Source organism: Monopterus albus, unplaced genomic scaffold, assembly GCF_001952655.1.
Source record: "Monopterus albus unplaced genomic scaffold, M_albus_1.0 scaffold531.1, whole genome shotgun sequence".
Taxonomy (NCBI): Eukaryota; Metazoa; Chordata; class Actinopteri; order Synbranchiformes; family Synbranchidae; genus Monopterus; species Monopterus albus.
In genome coordinates, this window is record NW_018128411.1 from 33,182 (window position 1) to 55,955 (window position 22,774).

At 38.0% G+C, this 22,774-nt stretch overlaps 2 protein-coding genes across 4 annotated transcripts in view; one reads left to right on the forward strand and one right to left on the reverse strand.

Moving 5' to 3' along the window:
• On the forward strand, window positions 1–16,259 carry ncf2 (neutrophil cytosolic factor 2). 2 transcript variants are annotated; one of them, XM_020588359.1, is made up of 16 exons: window positions 1–52; window positions 5,863–6,023; window positions 6,245–6,327; window positions 6,505–6,613; window positions 6,966–7,100; window positions 7,419–7,526; window positions 7,744–7,803; window positions 10,102–10,145; window positions 12,846–12,987; window positions 13,116–13,181; window positions 13,557–13,611; window positions 13,803–13,843; window positions 13,929–14,077; window positions 14,163–14,274; window positions 15,926–16,043; window positions 16,145–16,259. In XM_020588359.1, exons 1-16 carry the CDS (start codon window positions 40–42, stop codon window positions 16,234–16,236), a joined length of 1,488 nt encoding a protein of 495 aa, XP_020444015.1. In that variant the 5' UTR covers window positions 1–39; the 3' UTR covers window positions 16,237–16,259. The 2 variants fall into 2 exon arrangements, with proteins under 2 accessions (XP_020444015.1, XP_020444014.1); XM_020588358.1 differs by lacking the exon at window positions 1–52 and having other exon boundaries at window positions 5,810–6,023.
• The window catches only part of dph2 (diphthamide biosynthesis 2), a 23,431-nt gene continuing 16,900 nt past the window's right edge, over window positions 16,244–22,774 (reverse strand). For both annotated transcript variants that reach the window (XM_020588360.1, XM_020588361.1), the window contains exons 4-7: window positions 20,429–20,649; window positions 19,617–20,306; window positions 16,573–16,755; window positions 16,244–16,391 (exon numbers count right to left, since the gene is read on the reverse strand). In XM_020588360.1, coding sequence (XP_020444016.1) covers window positions 16,264–16,391; window positions 16,573–16,755; window positions 19,617–20,306; window positions 20,429–20,649 — 1,222 coding nt within the window. In that variant the 3' untranslated portion in view covers window positions 16,244–16,263. The remainder of the gene's footprint in view (window positions 16,392–16,572; window positions 16,756–19,616; window positions 20,307–20,428; window positions 20,650–22,774) is intronic.

The window sequence follows — 22,774 nt, forward strand, 5'->3', positions numbered from 1 at the left end:
GGCTGCATCACAGCAACTGATCCACGGTCAGCCAGACGGATGGCGGAAGAATGTAAGTGTTCCTTTTAAAATAAAAGCGTTACTTTGAAAGGTTGTGTAGAAGGGATGTGTTCCTTTTAAAATAAGAGCATTACTTTGAATGACACTTTATTACAGACTCAAGGTCCAGGTTCAGAAACAAATAAAAAAGCAATAAAAGAACAGTTTAAAACGAAACAATAAAAACAGAATATACATAAAAACGAGAACAAAAGAACACTCATAAAACTACTATCCCTTTAAAAGGCAGATTGAAAGGTTGTGTAGAAAGGATGTGTCCCTTTTAAAATAAGAGCATTACTTTGAAAGGTTGTGTAGAAAGGAAAATTACGCTATATTCATTTAGACTGTTTCTTATTTTGTTTAATTACTTTTTTTTTGGTCCCATTCAAATTAATGGGAAAAATTCAACTTCAGCATACTTTCAATTATTTCAGCTATCAAAACGTTCAGCTCTTCAAGGACATTCATGCTTCTCTTCAGAAGTTTTCTAAACTTCAAATTTTTAAAATATTTAGCTTTATTTTGAAAATCTTGCCCCATTCAAATGAATGGGAAAATTCTACTAAAGCATGCTTTCAGCTCTTTCAGCTATCAAAATGTTCAACTCTTCAAGGACATTCATGCTTCTCTTCAGAAGTTTTCTAAACTTCATACTTTTGAAATATTTAGCTTTATTTTGAAAATCTTGCCCCATTCAAATGAATGCTTCAGCATACTTTCAGCTATCAGAATGTTCAACTCTTCAAGGACATTCATACTACTATTCAGAACTTTTCTAAACTTCATACATTTTAAACATTCAGCTTTATTTTGAAAAGGTTGTGTAGAAAGGAAAATTACGTTATATTCATTTAGACTGTTTCTTATTTTGTTTAATTACTTTTTTTTGGTCATTGCCTTTTGTTATTGTTTTTGTCTGCTTTCATTCAACTGATTTGTAAATTTGTATTTATTCATAATTTTTAGTTTTGAATTGCAATTGCAAGTGAACAGTCTTTCCAAAATAAAACGCCACCAGGTGCTTCACAGGTGAGATTTGTGAATCATGATTTAAAAAATCATCCTTAATGTCACCCCTTATTCCACTTTTTATATGTCAGCTTTATTATCCCTCTCCAAAGCAAAGATTTAGAGATTGATTATTGCCTTCAGAGAAGGTGATTGATGTAAAACATCCCATTTATTTTAGTTCACTGATTGTGCCCACTGGCTCTAACTTTACTAGTGTCTGCAGGGAGTCCATCTGCTGCAGGAGTCATCCGCTTGAAGCCACCATCTTCCTCGTGTTTTGGTTTTTGTGAGATTTTTTTGTGTGGATGCTGTAAAGCATCACAGCGAGAAGGTTTCGGGTTCGGGCCCCACCTGGGACCTTTCTGTGTGGATTTTGCATGTTCTCCCCGTGCTTGCGTGGGTTCTCTTCGGGTACTCCGGCTTCCTCCCACAGTCCACAAACATGCAGCTTAGGTTGATTAGTGTCTCTAAATTGCCCATAGGAGTGTGTGTGCATGTGTGTGGTTGTTCGTCTATGTGTTAGCCCTGCAATGGATTGGCGACCTGTCCAGGGTGTACCCCGCCTTCGCCCGATTACCAGCCGGGATTGGCTCCGGCCCCCCCATCACCCCGTGCGGGGACTAAGCAGTAGAAAATGAATGAATGAATGAATGGATGCTGATTCAGCATCCATACTATGTTATCCCGGTCTTTATTGTATGGATGCTGATTCAGCATCCATAATATGTTATCCTGGTCTTTATTCTTCTTCTTATTATTATTCTTATTACATGGATGCTGATTAAGCATCCATACTAGAGAAACTGATGGATTTAACATGTTCTCTCCATTTCTTCTTTTCCTTCTCATATACGTGTAACTGAAAATTACAGTAAACCTGAACCTGAATCTGAACATTCAAATATTAAATCTTTTATTTAAAAAATCCTCCAGACCTTCAACAAACAAGTCTAATATTTTGATGGTAAAATATTTGTAGAACTACAGTTTTTTATGTTACTATTCTCAGTTGTTATGACAAATGAAATAAAAAATGTCTTGACAGTCTCTTGGAGACAAAATACTGTCAGCTTTAATAAATGATTTCAATATTTTATAGAGATAGATATACTTTATTACAGACTCAAATTTAAAAAAAAAACAGAACAAAAACAACAACTAATAAACTACTATCCCTTTAAAAGACAGGTATCAGTGTTTCCAGAGTACTGATGTTTATCGCAAGTCACCATATGCAATATTAGTCAACAATATAAAAATGTTGCTTTCAGAACTATTCAAGAGACAAATAAATTTATACATCAGGTTTCTTAAAACAACTGATAATGTACTGATTTGAAGTGACACAAACAGTTCACTGGCACTCGTCCATCTCGGCCTTTTCAATAATAACCTCAAGGCGTCATTATAGGCCACTGTCATTTTTCGAAGACTGCCTTTTTTTTATAATTAGACCATAGATGGGCAGTGTACAAAGAGGTACAGTACGTTCTACACAAAGTCAATTTTACTCCATCTGAGCACGAACCAAATGTCTGTGTAAATACATTTGCTTGTACATACAACATGCGGCACTGCCGATACATATCCCCATCATCAGACAAACAATCATTTTTTCAGCTATCAGAATGTTCAGCTCTTCAAGGACATTCATACTACTATTCAGAACTTTTCTAAACTTCATACATTTTAAATATTCAGCTTTATTTTGAAAATCTTGCCCCATTCAAATGAATGGGGAAATTCTACTTCAGCATAATTTCAGCTATTTCAGCTGTCAAAATGTTCAGCTCTTCAAGGACATTCATACTACTATTCAGAGGTTTTGAAAACTTCATACATTTTAAATATTTGGCTTTATTTTGAAAATCTTGCCCAATTCAAAGGAATGGGGAAATTCTTCTTCAGCCTAATTTCAGCTATCAAAATGTTCAGCTCTTCAAGGACATTCACACTACTATTCAGAAGTTTTCTAAACTTCATACATTTTCAATATTTAGCTTTATTTTGAAAATCACGCCCCATTCAAATGAATGGGAAACTTCTACTTCAGCATACTTTCAGCTAGCAAAACCATGAAGGTGTCAAAATATTCAGCATTTTCAGGGTGATCTTTCAGCACTCAGCATCCATACGCATTTTCTTCAGAAAATGCAATTTGTAGTAATTATTATTATTATTCTGGTTTCTTCTGTTCGTTTTTTGGCACTTAATTTTTTCCGCATACTTTCACCTATGACAACCGTTCAGGTATCGACATGTTCAGCTTTTTAAGGACATTTATTCAGTTATTTTTTTTATTTCTAACCTTGATACTTTTTAAGCTATTTAGTGTCTTTCAGCAAAATTTTACCCATTCAAATTAATGGGAAAAATTCAACTTCAGCATACTTTCAATTATTTCAGCTATCAAAACGTTCAGCTCTTCAAGGACATTCATGCTTCTCTTCAGAAGATTTCTAAACTTCAAATTTTTAAAATATTTAGCTTTATTTTGAAAATCTTGCCCCATTCAAATGAATGGGAAAATTCTACTTCAGCATACTTTCAGCTCTTCCAGCTATGAGAATGTTCAGTTCTTCAAGGACATTCATGCTTCTCTTCAGAAGTTTTCTAAACTTCAAAATTGTAAAATATTTAGCTTTTTTTTTAAAATCTTGCCCCATTCAAATGAATGGGAAAATTCTACTTCAGCATAATTTTAACTTTCAAAATGATCAATTCTTTAAGGACATTCATGCTGCTATTCTGAATTTTTGTAAACGTCATACTCTTGAAATATTTACCTTTATTTTGAAAATCTTACCCCATTCAAATGAATGGGAAAATTATACTTCAGTTTTCTTTCAGCTAGCAAAACCATTCAGGTGTCAAAATGATCAGCATTTTCAGGATGATCTTTTAGCACTCAGCATCCATATGCATTTTCTTCAGAAAATGCAATTCTCTAGTTATTATTCTAGGATCTTCCGCCCTTTTTTGGCACTTAATAAGTCCATCATACTTTCAGCTATACAGGCCATTGACATCTCTATGTGTTCAACTCTTCAAGGACATCCCTGCTTGTATTTTTTGCAATACAAGTCAATGGGAGCTCAAAGTGCTGAGTCAATGACAGTCTTGGAGTGCCATCTGGTGGTTCATAAAGTGCAGCGGCAATTGGGACATGCCCATATATAACTCCTCTCTCTGGCCCCATTCAAATGAATGGGAAAATTCTACTAAAGCATGCTTTCAGCTCTTTCAGCTATCAAAATGTTCAACTCTTCAAGGACATTCATGCTGCTCTTCAAAAGTTTTCTAAACTTCATACTTTTAAAATATTTAGCTTTATTTTGAAAATCTTGCTCCATTCAAATGAATGGGACAATTCTACTTCAGCATGCTTTCAGCTCTTTCAGCTATTAAAATGTTCAGCTATTCAAGGACATTCATACTTCTCTTCAGAGGTTTTCTAAACTTCATACTTTTGAAATATTCAGCTATATTTTGAAAATCTTGCCCCATTCAAATGAATGGGAAAATTCTACTTCATCATAATTTCAGCTATCAAAATGTTCAGCTCTTCAAGGACATTCATGGATCCCTTCTGAATGTTTTTTTAAACTTCATACTGCTGAAATATTTAGCTTCATTTTGAAAATCTTGCCCCATTCAAATGAATGGGAAAATTCTACTTCAGCATAATTTCAGCTATCAAAATGTTCAGCTCCTCAAGGACATTCATGCTTCTATTCTAAATTTTTCTAAACTTCATACTTTTGAAATATTAACTTTATTTTGAAAATCTTGTCCCATTCACATTAATAGGAATATTCTACTTCAGCATACTTTCAGCTATCAAAATGTGCCGCTCTTCAAGGAGATTCATGCTTCTCTTCAGACATTTTCTAAACTTTATACTTTTGAAATATTTAGCTTTATTTTGACAATCTGGCCCTATTAAAATGAATGGGAAAATTGAACTTCAGCATAATTTCCATTATCAAAATGTTCAGCTCTTCAAGGACATTCATGCTTCTCTTAAGAATTTTTCAAAACTTCATACTTTTGAAATATTTTGCTTTACTTTGAAAATCTTGCTCCATTCACATGAATGGGAAAATTCAACTTCAGCATAATTTCAGCTATCAAAATGTTTAGCTTTCCTAATTGTACTCAATTATTTGAAATTTGTCTATCTTTATATAACTGTGGATTGTTAAGAATAAATGCACATTTATAAGAGATTGATATTTAATTGAGATGACTGATGGGGCACTGGAACAGAATGTCAAAAATAAGTAATGTTAAAAGTATTGTCTCAACAAAAATAAAAAAAATTTTTTGGGGCGGCTGTGGCTCAGGAGGTAGATCGGGTTGTTTCCTAACCAGAGGATCAGCAGCTCAATTCCCGGCTTGTCCAGTCAACATGTCGAAGTGTCCTTGAGCAAGACACTGAACCCCCAGTTGCTCCCGGTGGTGTCACTGGTGTGTGAATTTGTGAGTGTTTGGGAGTGTGAATGGCCAAGTAGTGTAAAAGCGCTTTGAGTGTGCTGTAAAGTGTAGAAAAGCGTTATACAAGTATAAGACCATTTATAATGTATAGGCTGTCATGTTGAAGGGGAGAAAGTGTAACAATATGAGATTTTATTTAATATCATGAAGGAAAAAAATTAAGCACGGGTCTGAAAAATTAGTCAGGATATGAATGTACCAACAGTGACACTGTCGTCACACTTCCTGATCTCGCTGGTACATATCTGAAGAACTTCCTTAATTTGGTCTGTACTTCAGCATACTCCTAACACCTAACTATGTCTTTTGTAGACACCCTGCGCCAGTGGGATGAGGCTGTCACTTGTGTTGACCGACAGGATTTGTTGGAGGCACTCAGGATCTTCCTGTCAATCCAAGAGCCAAACTCCAAAATTTATTTTGACATTGGCTGCCTTCACCTTCTTAACCAAGACCTGGAAGCTGCTGAAAAGGTAGGTCTGACCTTTGCTGGTAAAATGCATGATAAAACATTACACACAGTTGCTTACAGTATTTATGTTGTAACAATACTCATCAAAAAGTAATATCTGGTTTGGTTTGAGATGAAATGCTGTGATACTTTGAAAGTGCAAGTCACTGAGAAAGAAGAAGTACAGTTTACTATTTCTCCTTTCTTCAAGAGGAAGTCAATGTGTTTTCTCATTCTTCTCAGGCATTTGATTGCAGCATACGCAAGGATGAACATTTAGCCGTTGCCTTCTTTCAAAGAGGAATTACTTTTTACAAAAAGAAAAGGCAAGAAACACAAGTCAATAACATGGTTACATTCATTTTTCATAATTACCAATGTCTAAAAACACTAATATACAGCAACGTGTTGTATTATTTTAGACTGATTCAGTACTCTCATTTCCACCATTTCTGTGGTTTGGTACATGCAAGAGTAATTAACTGGATTATTCCTGTTTAAAGGTATGAGGAGAGTTTAGGTGACTTCCAACATGCCTTAAAGGCACTAAGAGGGAACCAGCTGATAGATTACAAGGCACTTGGTCTCAGATACAAACTGTACGCATGTGAGGTAAGTATTTAAAATCCAATTCTTATTTTAAAAAAAAAAACCTTATTATGTCTTTTTAAAAATATTAGGATGTTTAAGACTATTTGTCAAACACCTTTGAGATGCACAAGTACATTCATTTTGAACACTTTTCTAATTTGGCCCTGTTGACAATGATTCAAGAACAAGGAGGTTTTACTTGTGACAGAGTAGTACTTCATCCACCTCTACGAAACTGTTAAAAACAACAGCTCATCTAGCCAAGCAACAAAGGCTCAGCTTTTTGATCCTGTGCTCTGCATGAGGGATTAGAATGGCTTAAGTGACAAATAGTGGCAAGCTTATAATACATGATCAGTGTCTCATGTCATAGGTTCTCCACAATATGGCCCTGGCTGAGGCTCAGCTGGGCAATTGGGAAAAGGCCCAGGAAAATCTGGTGAAGGCTCTCAACTACAAGACAGAGGTCAAACTCAGTGTCATCGACAGAGCTCTGCAATCAACCCTGGTCAGTTATGGTGTGGTCAATCACACATTATATTCAATTACTCAACATATTTAAAACTGAATATATTTGTAAAATGAAAGCGTGAGTTTTTAGCTTTTACTTTTTGTCTGAGTAGATAAAGGTGCCTATATTTTCACATTAATATACTTTCATCAGCCTAACAAAGTAAGTAAAGATAAGGCCTGCATGGCCTTGTTAGTATGGCTCAGAGTGATACTCTGTTTACTAGCACTGGTATCAGCAGCTGATTTTGTTTATTTGTTGTTTTTTTTTTTGGCATATGTTATAATAACCCTTTTAATAAAATGTTACCAACAGAAACAGAAACTTTTCAAACCCGTTGAGTTCCCATCAAAAGTGCTGTTTAAACCAAATAAACACTATGTTGCTGAGCTGGAGAAGAAGGACTACCTGGGGAAAGCAAAGGTAACACTTCATTTAGTGACATGCCTTTACAGATAGCACTATAGCACCATGAAACCAATTCATACAGGCCAGTAAAATCTCAGCCACTCAGTCACTGTCAGACTTTAAACAGGACTTGGTCTTTTTTAAAAGGTAAAAACATCTGATCTAAAACGTTATCAGTAATATACAACAAAGGTTACAGAGTAAAAAAACTATTTTAAAATATTATTTTCAGGTGGTTGCCTCTGTTGTTCCTCAGGATGACTTCTCTGGATTTGCTCCATTACAGCCACAGGTGACATTGACTTGTTTTTTTTCTCTTGGCAACAAAAAAAGCACATTATGATGAAATATATATGAAATATATGGAATAACTGAGACTATCCTATAAACATCACTCAATACAGAATTTATCTATTTATACATATACATATATACTGTATATGTGTGTGTGTGTGTGTGTGTGTGTGTGTGTGTGTGTGTGTTTTCAATCACCTCTAGTGACCATACTAATTTTGTAGTCAAAGTGTTTATTTGTCATATGCACAGTTAGGAAACGTGTTTCCCTGTACAATGAAATTCTTACTTTGCCGTCCACATGAATGCCACAAAATACAAATGAAATATAAAGTAGATAAATAAGTAACACAAAATCTAAGGCACTTTAAGCATCAAATGCAGCAATATAATAAAAATGTGTAAGAATATAATAGAGTGTATGCTGCATGGGAGCAGCATGTGCAGCAGTCAACAGTCAATGTGCAATTATACATGTGCAAACTGAGAATGTAAACAGTACAAGTCGACAATACATGACGTATTTCCTGGTAATAAACTCCTCAGCTGTTTAGGAGTCTGATGGCAGAGGGAAAGAAAGAGTTTTTCAGTCTGGAGGTCCAGCATTTCATGGCGGTAAACATTCTGCAGTGAGGGCAGTGGAGTCCTGGTGATCTTCTCCACAGTCTTTACCACTCTCTGCAGGCCCTTGCAGTAGTGCTGCTATACCAGACAGTGATGCAGCTGGTCAAGATGCTCTCAATGATGCAGCTGTAGAAGTTGCAAAGGATCCTAGGTGACATGCCACCACTACCATCTCATTCATTTTGTCCATGTTGAGGCTGAGATTATTGTCCTTGCACCATGACACCAGACTGGCCACCTCCCTCCTGTAGGCTGCTTCGTCCCCACCAGTGATGCAACCTATCACTGTGGTGTCGTCCGCGAACTTTAGAATGATGTTAAAGGAGGCAACACAGTCATGGGTGAACAGGGTGTAGAGGATGGGACTGAGGACACATCCCTGTGGGGTGCCAGTGTTTGTAACAATGCTGGCTGAAACACTTAGTATAGATTATTACACTTAGTATAAATCCCCATTGTGTTAGGAAGGGGAGGATGAGGGATGGGGCAGATGACAAGTGCTGTGGCTCAGGAGGTAGAGCAGGTTGTTTCCTAACTGGAGGATTAGCAGTTCAATTCCCAGCTTGTCCAGTCAACATGTTGAAGAGTCCTTGAGCAAGACACTGAACCCCCAGTTGCTCCCAGTGATGGCACTGGTGTGTGAGTGTGAAAGCACTTTGAGTGTGCTGAAAAGTCCTATACAAGTATAAGACCATATATCATGACTGGTCCTGGACCCAAAACACAGGACTGTCATCTAGGTGAATGGTTTTTTCTAGCCTGACCGTTTAGTGTTTGCTCCCAGGTTGTGTGACACAATGTAATGAAACCTGCATGTTTATGAGTTCCCATGATGAGTCTTTGTATGGTTGTTTTCATGACAATGAACAAGTTTGCTGGTGCGACATACTGTATTCTGTCATTAAAGTTGCAATTATGCCTGGAAACATGGTAGTGCTATTTCAAAAGATGCTCCTATGGGTAGAATGAGAGAGAAGGGCCAAGGATAATCACTTTATTTGGCCAAGTATGTTATACACATACAAGAAATTTGTTTCTGGTACAGAACCGAGGCAGCCATCTATGGCGCAAACTCACACCGATGGCTCTAACCATCGGGGGCAACTTGGGGTTCAGTGTTTTACCCGTGGCATGTGGACTGCAGGCACTGTGCTTCGAACCTCCAGGTTGAGAGATGACCGGTCTGCCTATTGAACCACGGTCGCCCCCATACAGACAGACCCTGAATCCAGCAGCAGCCATATAAGTTAGGTTTCTCTGGAGTTGCCTAGGGGGTAGTGGTGCCCAAAGTCCCACTTCCTGACCAGGAATCAAACCCGGGCCGCAGAGGTGAGAGCGCTAAATCCTGGCCAATAGACTATAGGACTGCACAGCTTTAGTAACATTAAATTATGCACAATCTTGATTAGCCTGTATTGGTAGCCACTATAGAAGGAGAGTACAAGCTTCATTATATATGAATGTAAAATATATTTTTAGCTTACCCTGTTAGGAGATTAAATGTGATATGGAACTTTAACATCACAGTCTGTTGTTAAATAAATAGTTTATGTCAACATGTAAGAAACCATTACTACAATGCTGAGCTGCACCATCTTGGGGACAACTACTATTTGAAACCATTTCCACTCACAGTTACTGAATGCTTTGTGGTTTTGTCCACATCTTACAGGTTGAAGATGGTCCAACTTGTCAAAAAGAACCCGAGGTTCTCAGGTAGAACATTCCAGCCTCACACTCCTTTATGAACATACAGATGAGATGTGCTCTAAACTGCCACTGCAGAGTGCCTAATACATTTACTTGAGTACAATTTTGAGGGAGCCTCCTTTATTGGAGGATTATCTTTTTATGCCACTTTATACTTGTACTCCTCTACATGTCAGGTTAAATGTAGTAAAATACTTTTTACTGCACTACAGTGTATGTGACAGCTTTTGTTACTTGCTACAAATGAAGATGTTTGCATAGAAAACAAGAGTATATAAAATATGTTACTTGTTATGGATTAATCTGCCTGTATGGTTAGAGCTTAAATGATTGGTCAATTGACAGATTACTGATTGACAGAAAATTATTGGCAATTATTTTTATAGAAACTTGTCATATTTTCATGTAAAAATGTCGAACAGGTTCTGAAAAATGAGGATTTGATGTTTAATGCATAATTTGTCAGCATTTCACAGTTTTCAGAAAAGCCAAACAATGGATTAAACGATCAAGACAGGATTCCATAAGAAATGTACCATTACTTTCAGTCCTATATAAACAAAGCAAAACCAACTCAAACATCAAAATTCTGCTTAGACATTGGTGTACTATTCCAAAGGGAATACTTTTATATTTAAACAAATACTATTATTTTTCTTGCCATAATTAGTATAGGTTGTCCCCTCTTCTAGCCATTTGCTTCACTGCCTCAGTTATGCACGGGTTCCTGCCTGACTCTTTGATGTCAGTACTGTTGGTTCCTATGGTGAAGGATAAAGCAGGGAAAGTGGGTAGCTCGGAGAATTATAGACCTATTGCACTTGCTAATATTCTTTCAAAAGTTGCTGAAGAACGTCTTTTGAATAGGTTTCACACTCTTATTAGCTCTACTGCAAACCAATTTGGGTTTAAAACTAGCCATGGCACTGACATGTGTATATTTGCCCTAAAAGAATTAGTCAGTAAATATAAAAGCAAAAACTCCTCCAGCAGGTCTTCAGCAGCTCTTGAACGTGTGCTCAATGTTTGGGGAACATCACAATGTCAAGTATAATGCTGTCAAAAATGTCATTATGATATGCCGTACAAACGAGGACAGGTCGCTTGTATTTCCTTCTTTTAAGCTATCTGACAATATTTTAACTGTGTGCAGTGAAGTTAAGTTAATGTCATTAATGATTGTTTGTCTGATATCCCCGTCATCTGTGTCGTATGTTGTATGTACAAGCTAATGTACTGGCACGGAAATTTGGTGCATGCTCGGTGGGAGTAAAACTGGCTTTGTTTAAAGCGTATTGTACTTCCTTCTACACTGCCCATCTGTGGTGTAATTATAAAAAGGGCAGTCTTCGGAAACTGTCAGTAGCTTACAATGACGCCCTAAGGATATTATTGAAAAAGCCTAGATGGACGAGTGCAAGTGAATTGTTCGTGTCATCTCGAATTAGTACATTTTCCGCAGTTTTAAGAAACCTGATGTTTAAATTTATTTGTCGCTTGAATGGTTCAAAAAAATCATATCATTTTATTGTTGACTAATGTTGCACAGTGACATGCGTTTTACTTAGGTTCTCTGGAAACACTGGTATGCCTGCCTTTTAAAGGGGCAGAAGTTTTATGGGTGTTCTTTTGTTCTCGTTTTTATGTATTTTCTGTTTTTATTGTTTCGTTTTAAACTGTTCTTTTATTACTTTTATTTGTCTCTGAACCTGGACCTTGAGTCTGTAATAATGTGTCATTCATTCATTCTAGAAAGTCACTTTCGGCTTTTCCCGTTTAGGCGTCGCCACAGCGAATCGTAACACTGATGACTCGCATGTCGACATTTGGCACGTGTTTTACCTCGGATGCCTTTCGTGACGCAACCCTGATTCGAACCCAGGGTGCAGCGGCGAGAGCGCTTGGTATAATTAGTATACTAAGTATTTATTTTCAGAGCAGGATTTTAACTTGTAATCAAGTAGTTTTACTCAGATATTAGCTATTGTCCGTAATTAGGTAAAGCATCTGAATACTTTTCCCATCATATTTAGCTGGAAGTTGTAATGTTGAAAAATATGGTTTACCATAACAGTTGTTCTGCTTTTGCTTTGTTGCAAGACCTGATTGCAGATGACCTTGACACTAAAATCTTCTGTTGTGTGGTTTTCTCATTTATTAGCCATGGACTACTCTATGTGGAAGATATGTCAAATGGAAAAATGAGCTCATCCACAAAAACAAACAAACATTGTGTTATGTTTACTTTTAAACTTTTTAATTGCATTTTTTGAATAAGTGCACCCCAGGAAGACTCCCATTATTGTGGGAGCTAATGGGGATCCAGATAAATAAATAATAAATCATTCAAAATACTTGGTCAGGCTAAACTATTAGCTAATATGCTTAAATAAGAGGACAATGTTGAATTTATGATCATGATGATAATCACTTTTATTGGCCAAATATGTTACACACACAAAGAATTTAGTCTCCGGTACTGAACTAAGGCAGCCATCTGCAACACCAACACACACACACTGATGGAAGCGCTGTCCTGGTCATCTAGAGGAACTTGGGATTCAGTGTTTTGGGATTCAGTGACACTTAAACATGTGGACTGGGGAGAATGGGAATCAAACCAACCTTCCAGTTGGGGGATATAGGATATAAACGCCAATAACAAAGACTACTACTTCATGCTGTGTGAATGTCTTGTCTTCACAGGGCTTTGGAAGGAGAACCGCACACTGTCCTGTTTGAGTTTGTTCCCGAGACCAGTGATGAGTTGGCAGTAGTGCCGGGCAATGTTGTGTTTGTGCTCCATAAGGGTGCTGACAACTGGGCGTCTGTGATTTTCAATGAAAGAGTAAGACTACTTTGTATGTACAGAAAGAAGTTTTCTCAGAGTAGACCTCACATTGTTTTTCTTATTGTGTAATATGTAAAGCATTATTTATATCATCTTATGAGAAAGTTGTCTCAATGTATCCACAGAGGGGACTTGTTCCTTACAATTACCTGGAACGTTTGGAGATGTCCTTGGCTTCTAAACAGAATGAGGTACATCATTTCTTATTTTCTTACCTGGTTTGAGGTATAATACACTCCTGTAGTAGTAATAATAATACTTAAAAACATATGCATCCACTATCCCTTGTTTTTTATACGAGTATTTTAGAAACAATGTAAGTGCTAACATTTTCTCAGAAAATTGGAAAATGTTAAATACATTATTGTTAGTATTTTTTATTTCTACAGAATCTGCAACTTCAAAAATAGGACATATGAAAAATGTGGTATTTCTTCAAGTTTTGTATACAGTATGTTGCAAATGCAAGGTCATGCCAAAATCTACACTTCCTACATACACCATACACTTTGTTCATTTATTTGCATTGTGAATTGCCTCACTTGGATGGGAATAACAATTGACAGGGAATACCCACCCTTCCCAGTCGGGTACCACCAACACGACCTGAAAGGAAACAAGGTAACCCCTTTGTTTTTTATCTGACTTGCTAATTGAGCAAACTAATATACTGTAGGCACCACTGGTTGGGACTAAATACCACAGAGTCTAGCCAACCATATACATAACTGTCAAAACACAAGAAGGCAGGTTAGCAAATGCCATTTGACCCACATGTCAGATAACCCTCTTTAAAAATCATTATTTTCAAGGTCTTACTCCCATTGACTGCAGCAATGGAGATACATGTCAGGTATGCTGAGCCCACAACAAATGCTGTTTAATATTGGGTTGATTTACCTTTTGATTCCTGTGATTTGTCCTTTAATTTTTGCCAGGATGCACAGCATACTGACAACTCTTGTATTGTCAAAGTCCGTTTCAAATTCAATTTTGCGGTCTCAGTTCCACCTGGGTCTCCCTATGCAATACTGCTTGAGAAGATCAGTAAGAAACTAAACGTTTCTTCTAGGGCAATCACCTTGAGGTACAGTGCACATTCAAAAAATCTTCCAGTTTAAATGGTACAAACTGCTGCGATATAAAATTAATCACTTTAAAAAAAATTTCAGTATAACATCTCAGGCCAACGGACAAAATGTCATCAGTGCCAACACAGAGATGGAAAGTGTGTGGAGTCATGCCCCCGACAGGCGCATCACCTTGTGGTGCAACACCAAGGAGGTAAGAAGTGATGATCCAATGCTGTGCATACTGGCCTCACACAATCCAGTTAATCTGGTTGATAGTGGAGTTGGGGGTTGGAATGATACCAGTTTTTATGAATGGAATCAGATCAACAATGAAATGCAACTGGGCATGATTTTATGAATACTCAAAGAAATATATATTCAATTTAACTGTCATGTAAGGTGATATGACAAAAGATCCTAACTAAATAAGGTAACTGATGATCTATTAGTAGCAGCAGATACTGGTGATCTGCTTTATCTTAGCTCAGCTTTTCATGCTGCTTATTGGATCACCCTGAAAAATGGGTTAGTCTAAGATATGATGCCTTAGACTGGTTCAGATCATCCATCCATCCTATCTAGGTCAAAGGTCAAGGTCAGAGTGTTTGTCATATGCATTGTCAGGAAACGTGCTGATGTCTTGTCTTTCAGTCCTGGAAGTCCCCAAACTTCCTCCAGATAAATAGTGTTTAATCATTATTTGGCCACCTATAGTCTATATTCTCTATACAGATGTCTTGGCTCCCTGGAGAGTGATTTTTTAAATTTTTTTTTATTTTGACAAGTCACAAGCATTGTCATAGTTTCTCCAACTTAGAACCATTTTAAAAAGCAGGTGCTTCCTCTCTCGCAGCCATCTTGAAAAGGTCAGACATGCACGTAGAAGAGTCTGTTATATGAGCGTGACCCATCCTTCTATATTCTTTCTAATCGGAAGCATAACAAAGATTTTTAAAATGTACTATATAATTGTGGGGGTGGGGTGGAGTGTCCAACTCTTAGAAATTGATAATCGCGCTATAATCGCACTTCCCTGTAAACTATATTCCCTATAAACTGCAAAGTAATTAAGTAAATTTACTTAGGCTAATTACAAATTCAAGGTACGTGTGCTTTACTTGAGTATGTCAGTTTTATGATACTTTATACTTCTACTCTGTTCCACATACAGAAGGTTGTAGTTACTAGTTATTTTGCATTTTTCATACTTTCCTCTCTAGTGAAAACCATGCATCTCCAAATGTAGTGATTTTGAATTTAAATGTTTCTGGTAAGACGAAGAATGAAGTGTTTTCTTACGGGCTAAGACAATTGTCTTTTGTTTTAAGCCAGATAAACTCTTTTAAAAGAACATCAGATTAGGGGATAAATGCACAGTCACAAAGCTGAAAACATCTATGAAAACTGACTTTGAGAGGTACATGGTTCTCACAGGACTGTAATGCTACAAACAATATACTTGTAGAATATGTTGCACTGCTGCAGATTACCCACAGTACATAAAATTGTTCAACTTGGTCCAACTTTAAACACCTAAAGTAGCAGTAATATTAATCAAAGAACAAAATGACAATAAAATACTAACAGCGACCATTTTTCAGCATAATGACTATGTTTACTTTTCATATTTCAAAAACATTTTGTCTACGGTACTGGTGCTTTAAAGATTAAATACTTCCTCAAGGCCCTTCTTGCTGGATTTCTTATGTAACTTTTAATTTATTGAGCCTGAAATCACAAAGTACAAAAAAAATACATGTAGAACTTGGCTGGAAAAATAATAAATCCAAACCAAGATCATTTGTTTCAGCTTGACTTATGACAAAACTAAGTGGAACATCACTTGTGTGTTGTGGTTTCAGCAAACTAGTGGAAAGCCACAAAATGAGATTCACCTGATGGCACTTCATACCTACGAGTCACCCAATCCTGAGGATCTCAATTTTCATAAAGGAGATACAATCACACTGCTCTCCAGAGGTGAGACTCTTCTTTTTGGACATATACTGTATGTTCCCATTTAGAAATACTGTGTCTTGATCTAGAAATGTGATTATGATTCAACATCTTTTTTTATTTAGTTAACCAGGATTGGCTGGAAGGGCAATGTAATGGGAATACCGGTATATTCCCTGCATCCTTTGTGCAAGAAATTCCTGTGAATGAGCAGTAATTGTCCTTGTGAAGGACTGAAGAATTATCATGAAGATGTTCCCTCCTCTTCATAGGCAATAGCTATGCCTCTTCTGCCCTCAACTGCCTTCACCACAGGTGTCTCCCCCACCTTCTGCTCTAAGCCACGCCAGCTTCGTTCTGCTAGAAAAGATGCTGGAACAAGAAGGTCAAAATGTGACTGCAGTACAAGACTTGATTTTATACAAGTTGCATAATGTATTAAGCTGCAAAGTAACAATAACTGTATGTATGCAAAAGTCTACAATAAATGTATGGAGGTGTGGAAAGCTAAATGTTTTAAATGCAATGCCAGAACTGTCAGATTGTCCCGTACCAGCTGAGTTTGTGTTGTCTCTAGTCAGCATCTCGTTCCTGTGGACCACAGAAGAGCAGTACGAAGACTCTGCAGGCTCACTCGTCAAACTGCGGCTTCGCAGAGCTCCAGTGATTAAAGACACATCATTTTCGTCGTCGTTGTCCTCAGGCTGATCAGCCAGAGGCACATGACTCTGTCCGCCTAGAGAGAGGAGGGGAAAAGCATAAGTTGGACATAGCGAAACACTTCTATAATCTGCATTAAACCACTGATAAAAATACAGTGATTTTAGGGACTGTGAAAATGACTGAGCAAAATCCTAATTATTATTATAAATTGCACTTAACCTTAGATCCAGTGACTTTCAGCCCATTTAAAAATGATCATGCCTATGAAAGGCCTTGGAAAATGTCTTCTTACAACTTGTCCCTTTCTTAGAGAAACATCATTTTGGACAAAAACCAGTCAGTGCTCAGGATATACCACTACAAGGAGCAGGAGCCTCGAAAAGTCGCAAATGCCCGGCTACTGTCTCTAGACTCCTGAAACAATGCCGTTTAATTTGGATGAATCATTCTTCTTTTTTGACACTGTAGACAACCCCCTAATCCTGTGTTAAGTAATTCAAATACAGGACTGCAGTTTATTGTACATTTAATATTTTTACTTCAGTCAGTTCATGTTAGGCAAAAATTTTACAAAAAAAGGGTTGTTTCCTTTAGAGTCTATAGGTCAGCCCACATGGATATGATCAATGGAACACAAGCAAATATAATCATTAGTTCCACCTCGAAACTCTGCTTATTAAAACACAGGTATTCTCATTTCTTCCACTACTGATTTAGTTAACTTGTCACTTAAAATATGGTTCATTTCCCAGGAAATGGAACACAGAAGTCAAAGTGGTGAGTGTTAACACCAAAAAGGTGAAACTGTTCCCATCCCAACCCAAAGAAAATAAGCCATGTATCTACACCTTTACCAGGTGCAATATTATGATTATGAGAGCAGATTTATCCTAAGCAAACACACATCTGCACAAACAAGGTCTTTTCTTTGACCCACCACAGTTTACAGAAGTTTACTCAAAGCTTTAATGTGTGTTGCCGAGCTGTTCTCATTTATTAATGCCAGAGTTTGGTGTTAGCTCTACCGGTTATGGCGTATTTTGACCTCTCCTGCCGAGCTGAGGCATGTGCAGTGAAGCTATACTGAGCTGCTCCTGGGTCAGCGCGATTGTTTCCATGCATTGCAATGGCATTGCTTGTCCTCCATATCTTGATCACGTGAGGGTGGCGCGATGCTGAGAAGCAACATATAACTCATGGTGTCAGTGTGATGGGGCTAGCCTGCAGCATGGAGCCCATGGCACTGGGGCTTTATTTTAACCCCTCATCGGAAGACCAAGTGAGAGACTCCATTTACAAATATGGCTGCAATGAAATTACAGAAAAGAGTGAATGCTGAATGTGTAAGGACATTTCAGCTAATCACGTGTCTCTATGAGCCAGCTCTGTTGAAGGTGGAGCTCAGCCCAGAGCAGAAGCAGGGCTGGCTGAGCCCGAATTAGCACGATTACCCCCTGCTGCTACAAACAGATGGAAATGGAGGCCAGCCTGTGCCCACACAATAAAAGCAGGCTGAACCGAGCCATGCTGAGGTAAAAATGCCATTAGTCTGTTGGTGATGGGTCACAAATTATTCACAAAAACCTCCAGACATGGAAGAAAAAACATTACAAGACTACTCTTGTATGTGCAGGCACTAATTTGTGTGCTGCGCTGTGGTTGAGTTCCATCTTTTTTCTTCTGTAAACATAAAAAAAATCAATTTGTAGTGAACTGATTCAGAATCACAGAAGATAATATTCTAAAAGCCAGGGTAAAGTAGAAATAAATGTGGTACAAGTTTGTCACACCATAGGAAGATGTGTTATTAACCACCCAAACAAATTTCAAAGGTTAAAAGTATTTAAAATTAGATTTGAAAATCATGAAAAATTGAATATTTTCTGCTCTGAAATGTTGGGGACGTCAGGTGAAGACACCAAAACCATGCCCAATGTTTGGAATGTGCAAACACATAGCTAGCTAGCTAACAAACAGTAGGCTGTAGCAGATGTATTAAATCACGATCAAACAGGAGAACTGGTGCTAATGCGCTAGGGAACTCCAGGAGCATTTTATCAAAGACCACTGAGTGAGATTAGAAATATGGGTTTGGTGTTCATGAAGCAGCATTTCTGCTGTTTGGTCATTATCTCCCTCACGTCTCATTGCTGCCACCAACTATGGTCAGTTCAGAGCCACAGCAACACATTCACCGTTCATGGTTTCCTACTTTTGTTATTGTTTAATAGTAAGGCAGCAGCATTAATGTTATTTGTCCCTAAAGCAAATATAAGCATAGAGCTCTGTGCGCCATGGGATTTATAATGTTACAGTGTAGGGGGGGAGATGTTATGTTAAGGATAGCTCCAGTGTGTCATCATGCCATGATTCCTGTCCTGCCCAAAAAATCCTGAACTCAAAAATGATGAAAAGATCCAACTCCACAATTCAGCACATTTAATTGTCTTTTAACATTTTCAGCAACTGTTTTCTAACACTGTTTAGAAACAAATCACTTTTGATTTACTTGGATTTTAAGTGAATTGGTTGTGTCACCCACTGCACACACCAACGTGATCATTTCTATTGAATCCTCTTTTTTATTAATTTTGCAAGGGAAGGCGAAAATATAAATATGGGGTGAGAAAAAAGGTAAAAAACACTTTGCAGTTTTCCTAATAAACACACCTTTCAGCAGAAACGTATCTGAACTCCCCTCATCACTAATAACTTCAGCACAATCCCTTATTTATGTTCTGTCCTCAATGTTCTTGACAATTAACGACCATGCGTTGTACTTTATGTACAGTACATATATGGCCTGGTCAGTTTTAACTGCTGTATTTTCTGTGCATTTATTCTGACTGGCTGCTGTCAACAAGCCAAGTTTTACTCTACTAAAAAGCTAATGAGAGCTGATTCACATTTTCATGTGAATAAACCCAATCTAACCTGGTAGGAGATGCCGAAAATCTGTGACATATTCCTCAGACCACTCTCTCTTCTTGTTGCAGGCCACCTCCATCTCAAATGGTGTTACCACAGGTCTATAGAAATCGCTCGAGTCCAACAGCGAGTTCTCGGGGCATGCGATTAACACAAAAACATCAATTTCAGGAAAGTTTGCAAGTTTGGGTACAGTTGGTTTCCCCATGGCAAACATGTAGCTCTTCTTGCCAGCTCTGCAGATAGTCTTCTTTAACTGCTGGATGATGGTTAGGTATTCAGCCACCCCTAGTGTACCGACCAGGATGCCAACCACTTTAGCATCTTTGGCCCTTTCTATAGTGTAGTATCGTTTCATCAGTGCACGGCTGATGCTCACTGACTCAGCCCTCCCCTTCCCTGTTACAGGGTCAAAATAACAAAATGAGCAGCGATTCCAAGTCATCATGAAGTTTCTCAGGGTTGCTCCTTCCTGGCCAATATAAAACATACTGCTGTCTGTTATGCTTGAGCCACTTTTCAAGGAGAACCTCCTTCCAAACTGGTAAATAATCTGGTTGTTGTCTTGCTGTGAAAGGAAGGTGTCATTATGTTGTGTTTTATCCCAGCCGGGAATGCAAAACTGTTCCCCCTCGACAGCAAGCTCTGAGGCAACAAGGTTTGGATATTCTGGAGACAGGAGAGCCAGAAGATCATCTGAAAGAATAAAATGGGTTGGATTCGGTTACAGAGAATTAAATTACTAACAAATCTTTTTGAATTGATGTGAGATTGCTGGACTGAGCATGCTGATGGAGAATAGGCCTGGGATATCTTACTTATAGCATGACTGTAGTTGACATCATACAGGATGACGGTGTGACTCTGTTTGTCAGGGTAGAGCCCTCGGAAAGCCGAGGCACACTTCTCCACATCCAAAGGCCTTTTCTCAAAGACATACATCAAGGGCAGTCTTTTAGAGGGACTGAGGCAGGCGCTGCCGTAGTGCACCATGCAGTCCGCTCCAACGTGTTCTGCAGCAGTCTCATCCACACAGCAGCTGCTCAAGAGAATTTAACTAAAATTAGAACTCTAAACTGCCAAACACCTATTGGCCTATAACCATATGACCATGAGTTTGTATGTGATTGGTTGTTATTTAATCAATAATTTTTACACGCATACTATTAAAAATTTATGTGCTTTTAAGAGACCCAGATAAAGTCCAAAAGCCAAAACATGTTGTTCTTACAAAGAAGATGTTCAACACTGCAAGTGTTGCTGGAGTTTTGACCTTTTCAACCGAAGGTGACCATGTCTTTGCTGTCCTGGCACCTAAACCATGGAAAGCTTTACAGTCTTTACCAAGAACCAGGGGCTTTACAACTGTACAGCTACTTCTTTTGTTTAAAGGTCTGCTGGAGATGCACATTTTCAAACTGTCTTTCAACTGATTTATATGATTTTATTCCTTCCGAATTTTATACCCACTCTGTTTTATCTATTTTTAATTCAGCGTATAGTAATCATTAGTGTCATGCCTTTTGTTAAAGCACTTTGCAACAAAGTTAAGAAAAGTTATATGCAAACAGCTGTAATTAATATCCATCCATCCACAGGGACAGATGCAAATATTTCTAAGCACTAGCACCACATGCAACCAAACTACTAAATCTGGTGGCCAAAGTACATTTTGGTGACCCAAATGTAAATATATTATAGTGTTGACCTGGCAAGGAATCACCATGATGAGACTTGTTTTATTTGGATGAACAAAGGTAAACAATAATCAAATCTGACTCTCAAGGCAGTGAGGAGTGAGATAGACTTCTCTCTCTGTTCTGGCTTCTCTCAGCGGAGACAGATTTAAGCAAATGCCCTCTTTCACACTTGCCTCCACAGATGCCAAAGGTGATGTCTACCAGCAGTGGAAGAACTACAGGCTCACCCCAAGGCTGCTGTCTCAGCCCCAAACTCTACACCCTGTACTGACTGTGTGTCTCCAACCATGACATCACCATCATCATTAAATATGCTGATGACACCACCATTCTAGGCCTCATTAAGGGGGGAGACGAGTTGGGTTACACAAGGTTACAGTGAAGAAAGCCCAGCAATGGCTATACTTCATCAGGCGGCTCAGAAAAGCTGGGCTAAACCATCGCCCTCTCACCCAGACTTAATAGAGGACCGGTAGAGAGCATCTTCACTACTGGCATCACAGTCTGGTATGGCAACACCACACAGGCAGAGAGGAAGGCTCTTCAAAGGGTCATAAAGACTGCAGAGAGGATCATTGGGACTGAACTGCCTGCTATGGATACACTATACACACAGCTCTGTCCTAAAAGGGCAGAAAACATACTCAGGGATCCACGACACCCAGCTCACATCCTGCTCAGACACAAAAACTGCATCTACAGCCTCAGGCACAGCAGGGCAGACAGTATCATCACACACAAAACTATAGACTTTACAACAGCTTTTTCCCCTCTTTTTTTCCCTAAGACTGATGGCAAATACGAAAATGTGAGAATATATGTGCGATAACCCCTTACTAGACATGTGCAGTAACCTCTCACCTCACCTCACCAAGTGTAATGGCATATCCAACTCCACCATGTGAATTACTAAGTTGTTTGAGGTTCACTGGGGAAAATACTATTACCCTATTTTTGTGTATTGCAGTTCTAAATGCTTTGTTGCCTTTATGCAACTTTTTTATTTTAAGACTAAGTGTTCTTTCTGGCTTTTGACTCCTTACCTGACTCCAAAGGAGAGCTGCACAAGAATTCCTATATGCCTAGACTGTCTGTTTATGCATAAATGGCAAATAAAAATCTTGACTTGACTTAAGTAAAAGTAGCAATACAACACTGTAAAAATATTGTTACAAGTAAAAATCCTGCTTTAAAAATGTTACATAAAAGTACAAAAGTATTAGCAACAATACATCCTTCAAGTTCTAAAAATAAAAAGTTCTCATTGTGCAGAATGGAACACTTCACATTCATTCATTTCATATTATTATAGTTAGTGATGCATTACTGTGTGCATCATATTTAATGATGCAGCTGGTAAAGGGTGAGCTAGTTGTAACTAGGTTATATGCATGTAATTTGAATTACTACTGGGTCACAGATCAATGAGGTCTTATACAGTCAGGGAAAAAAATTATTTGAACC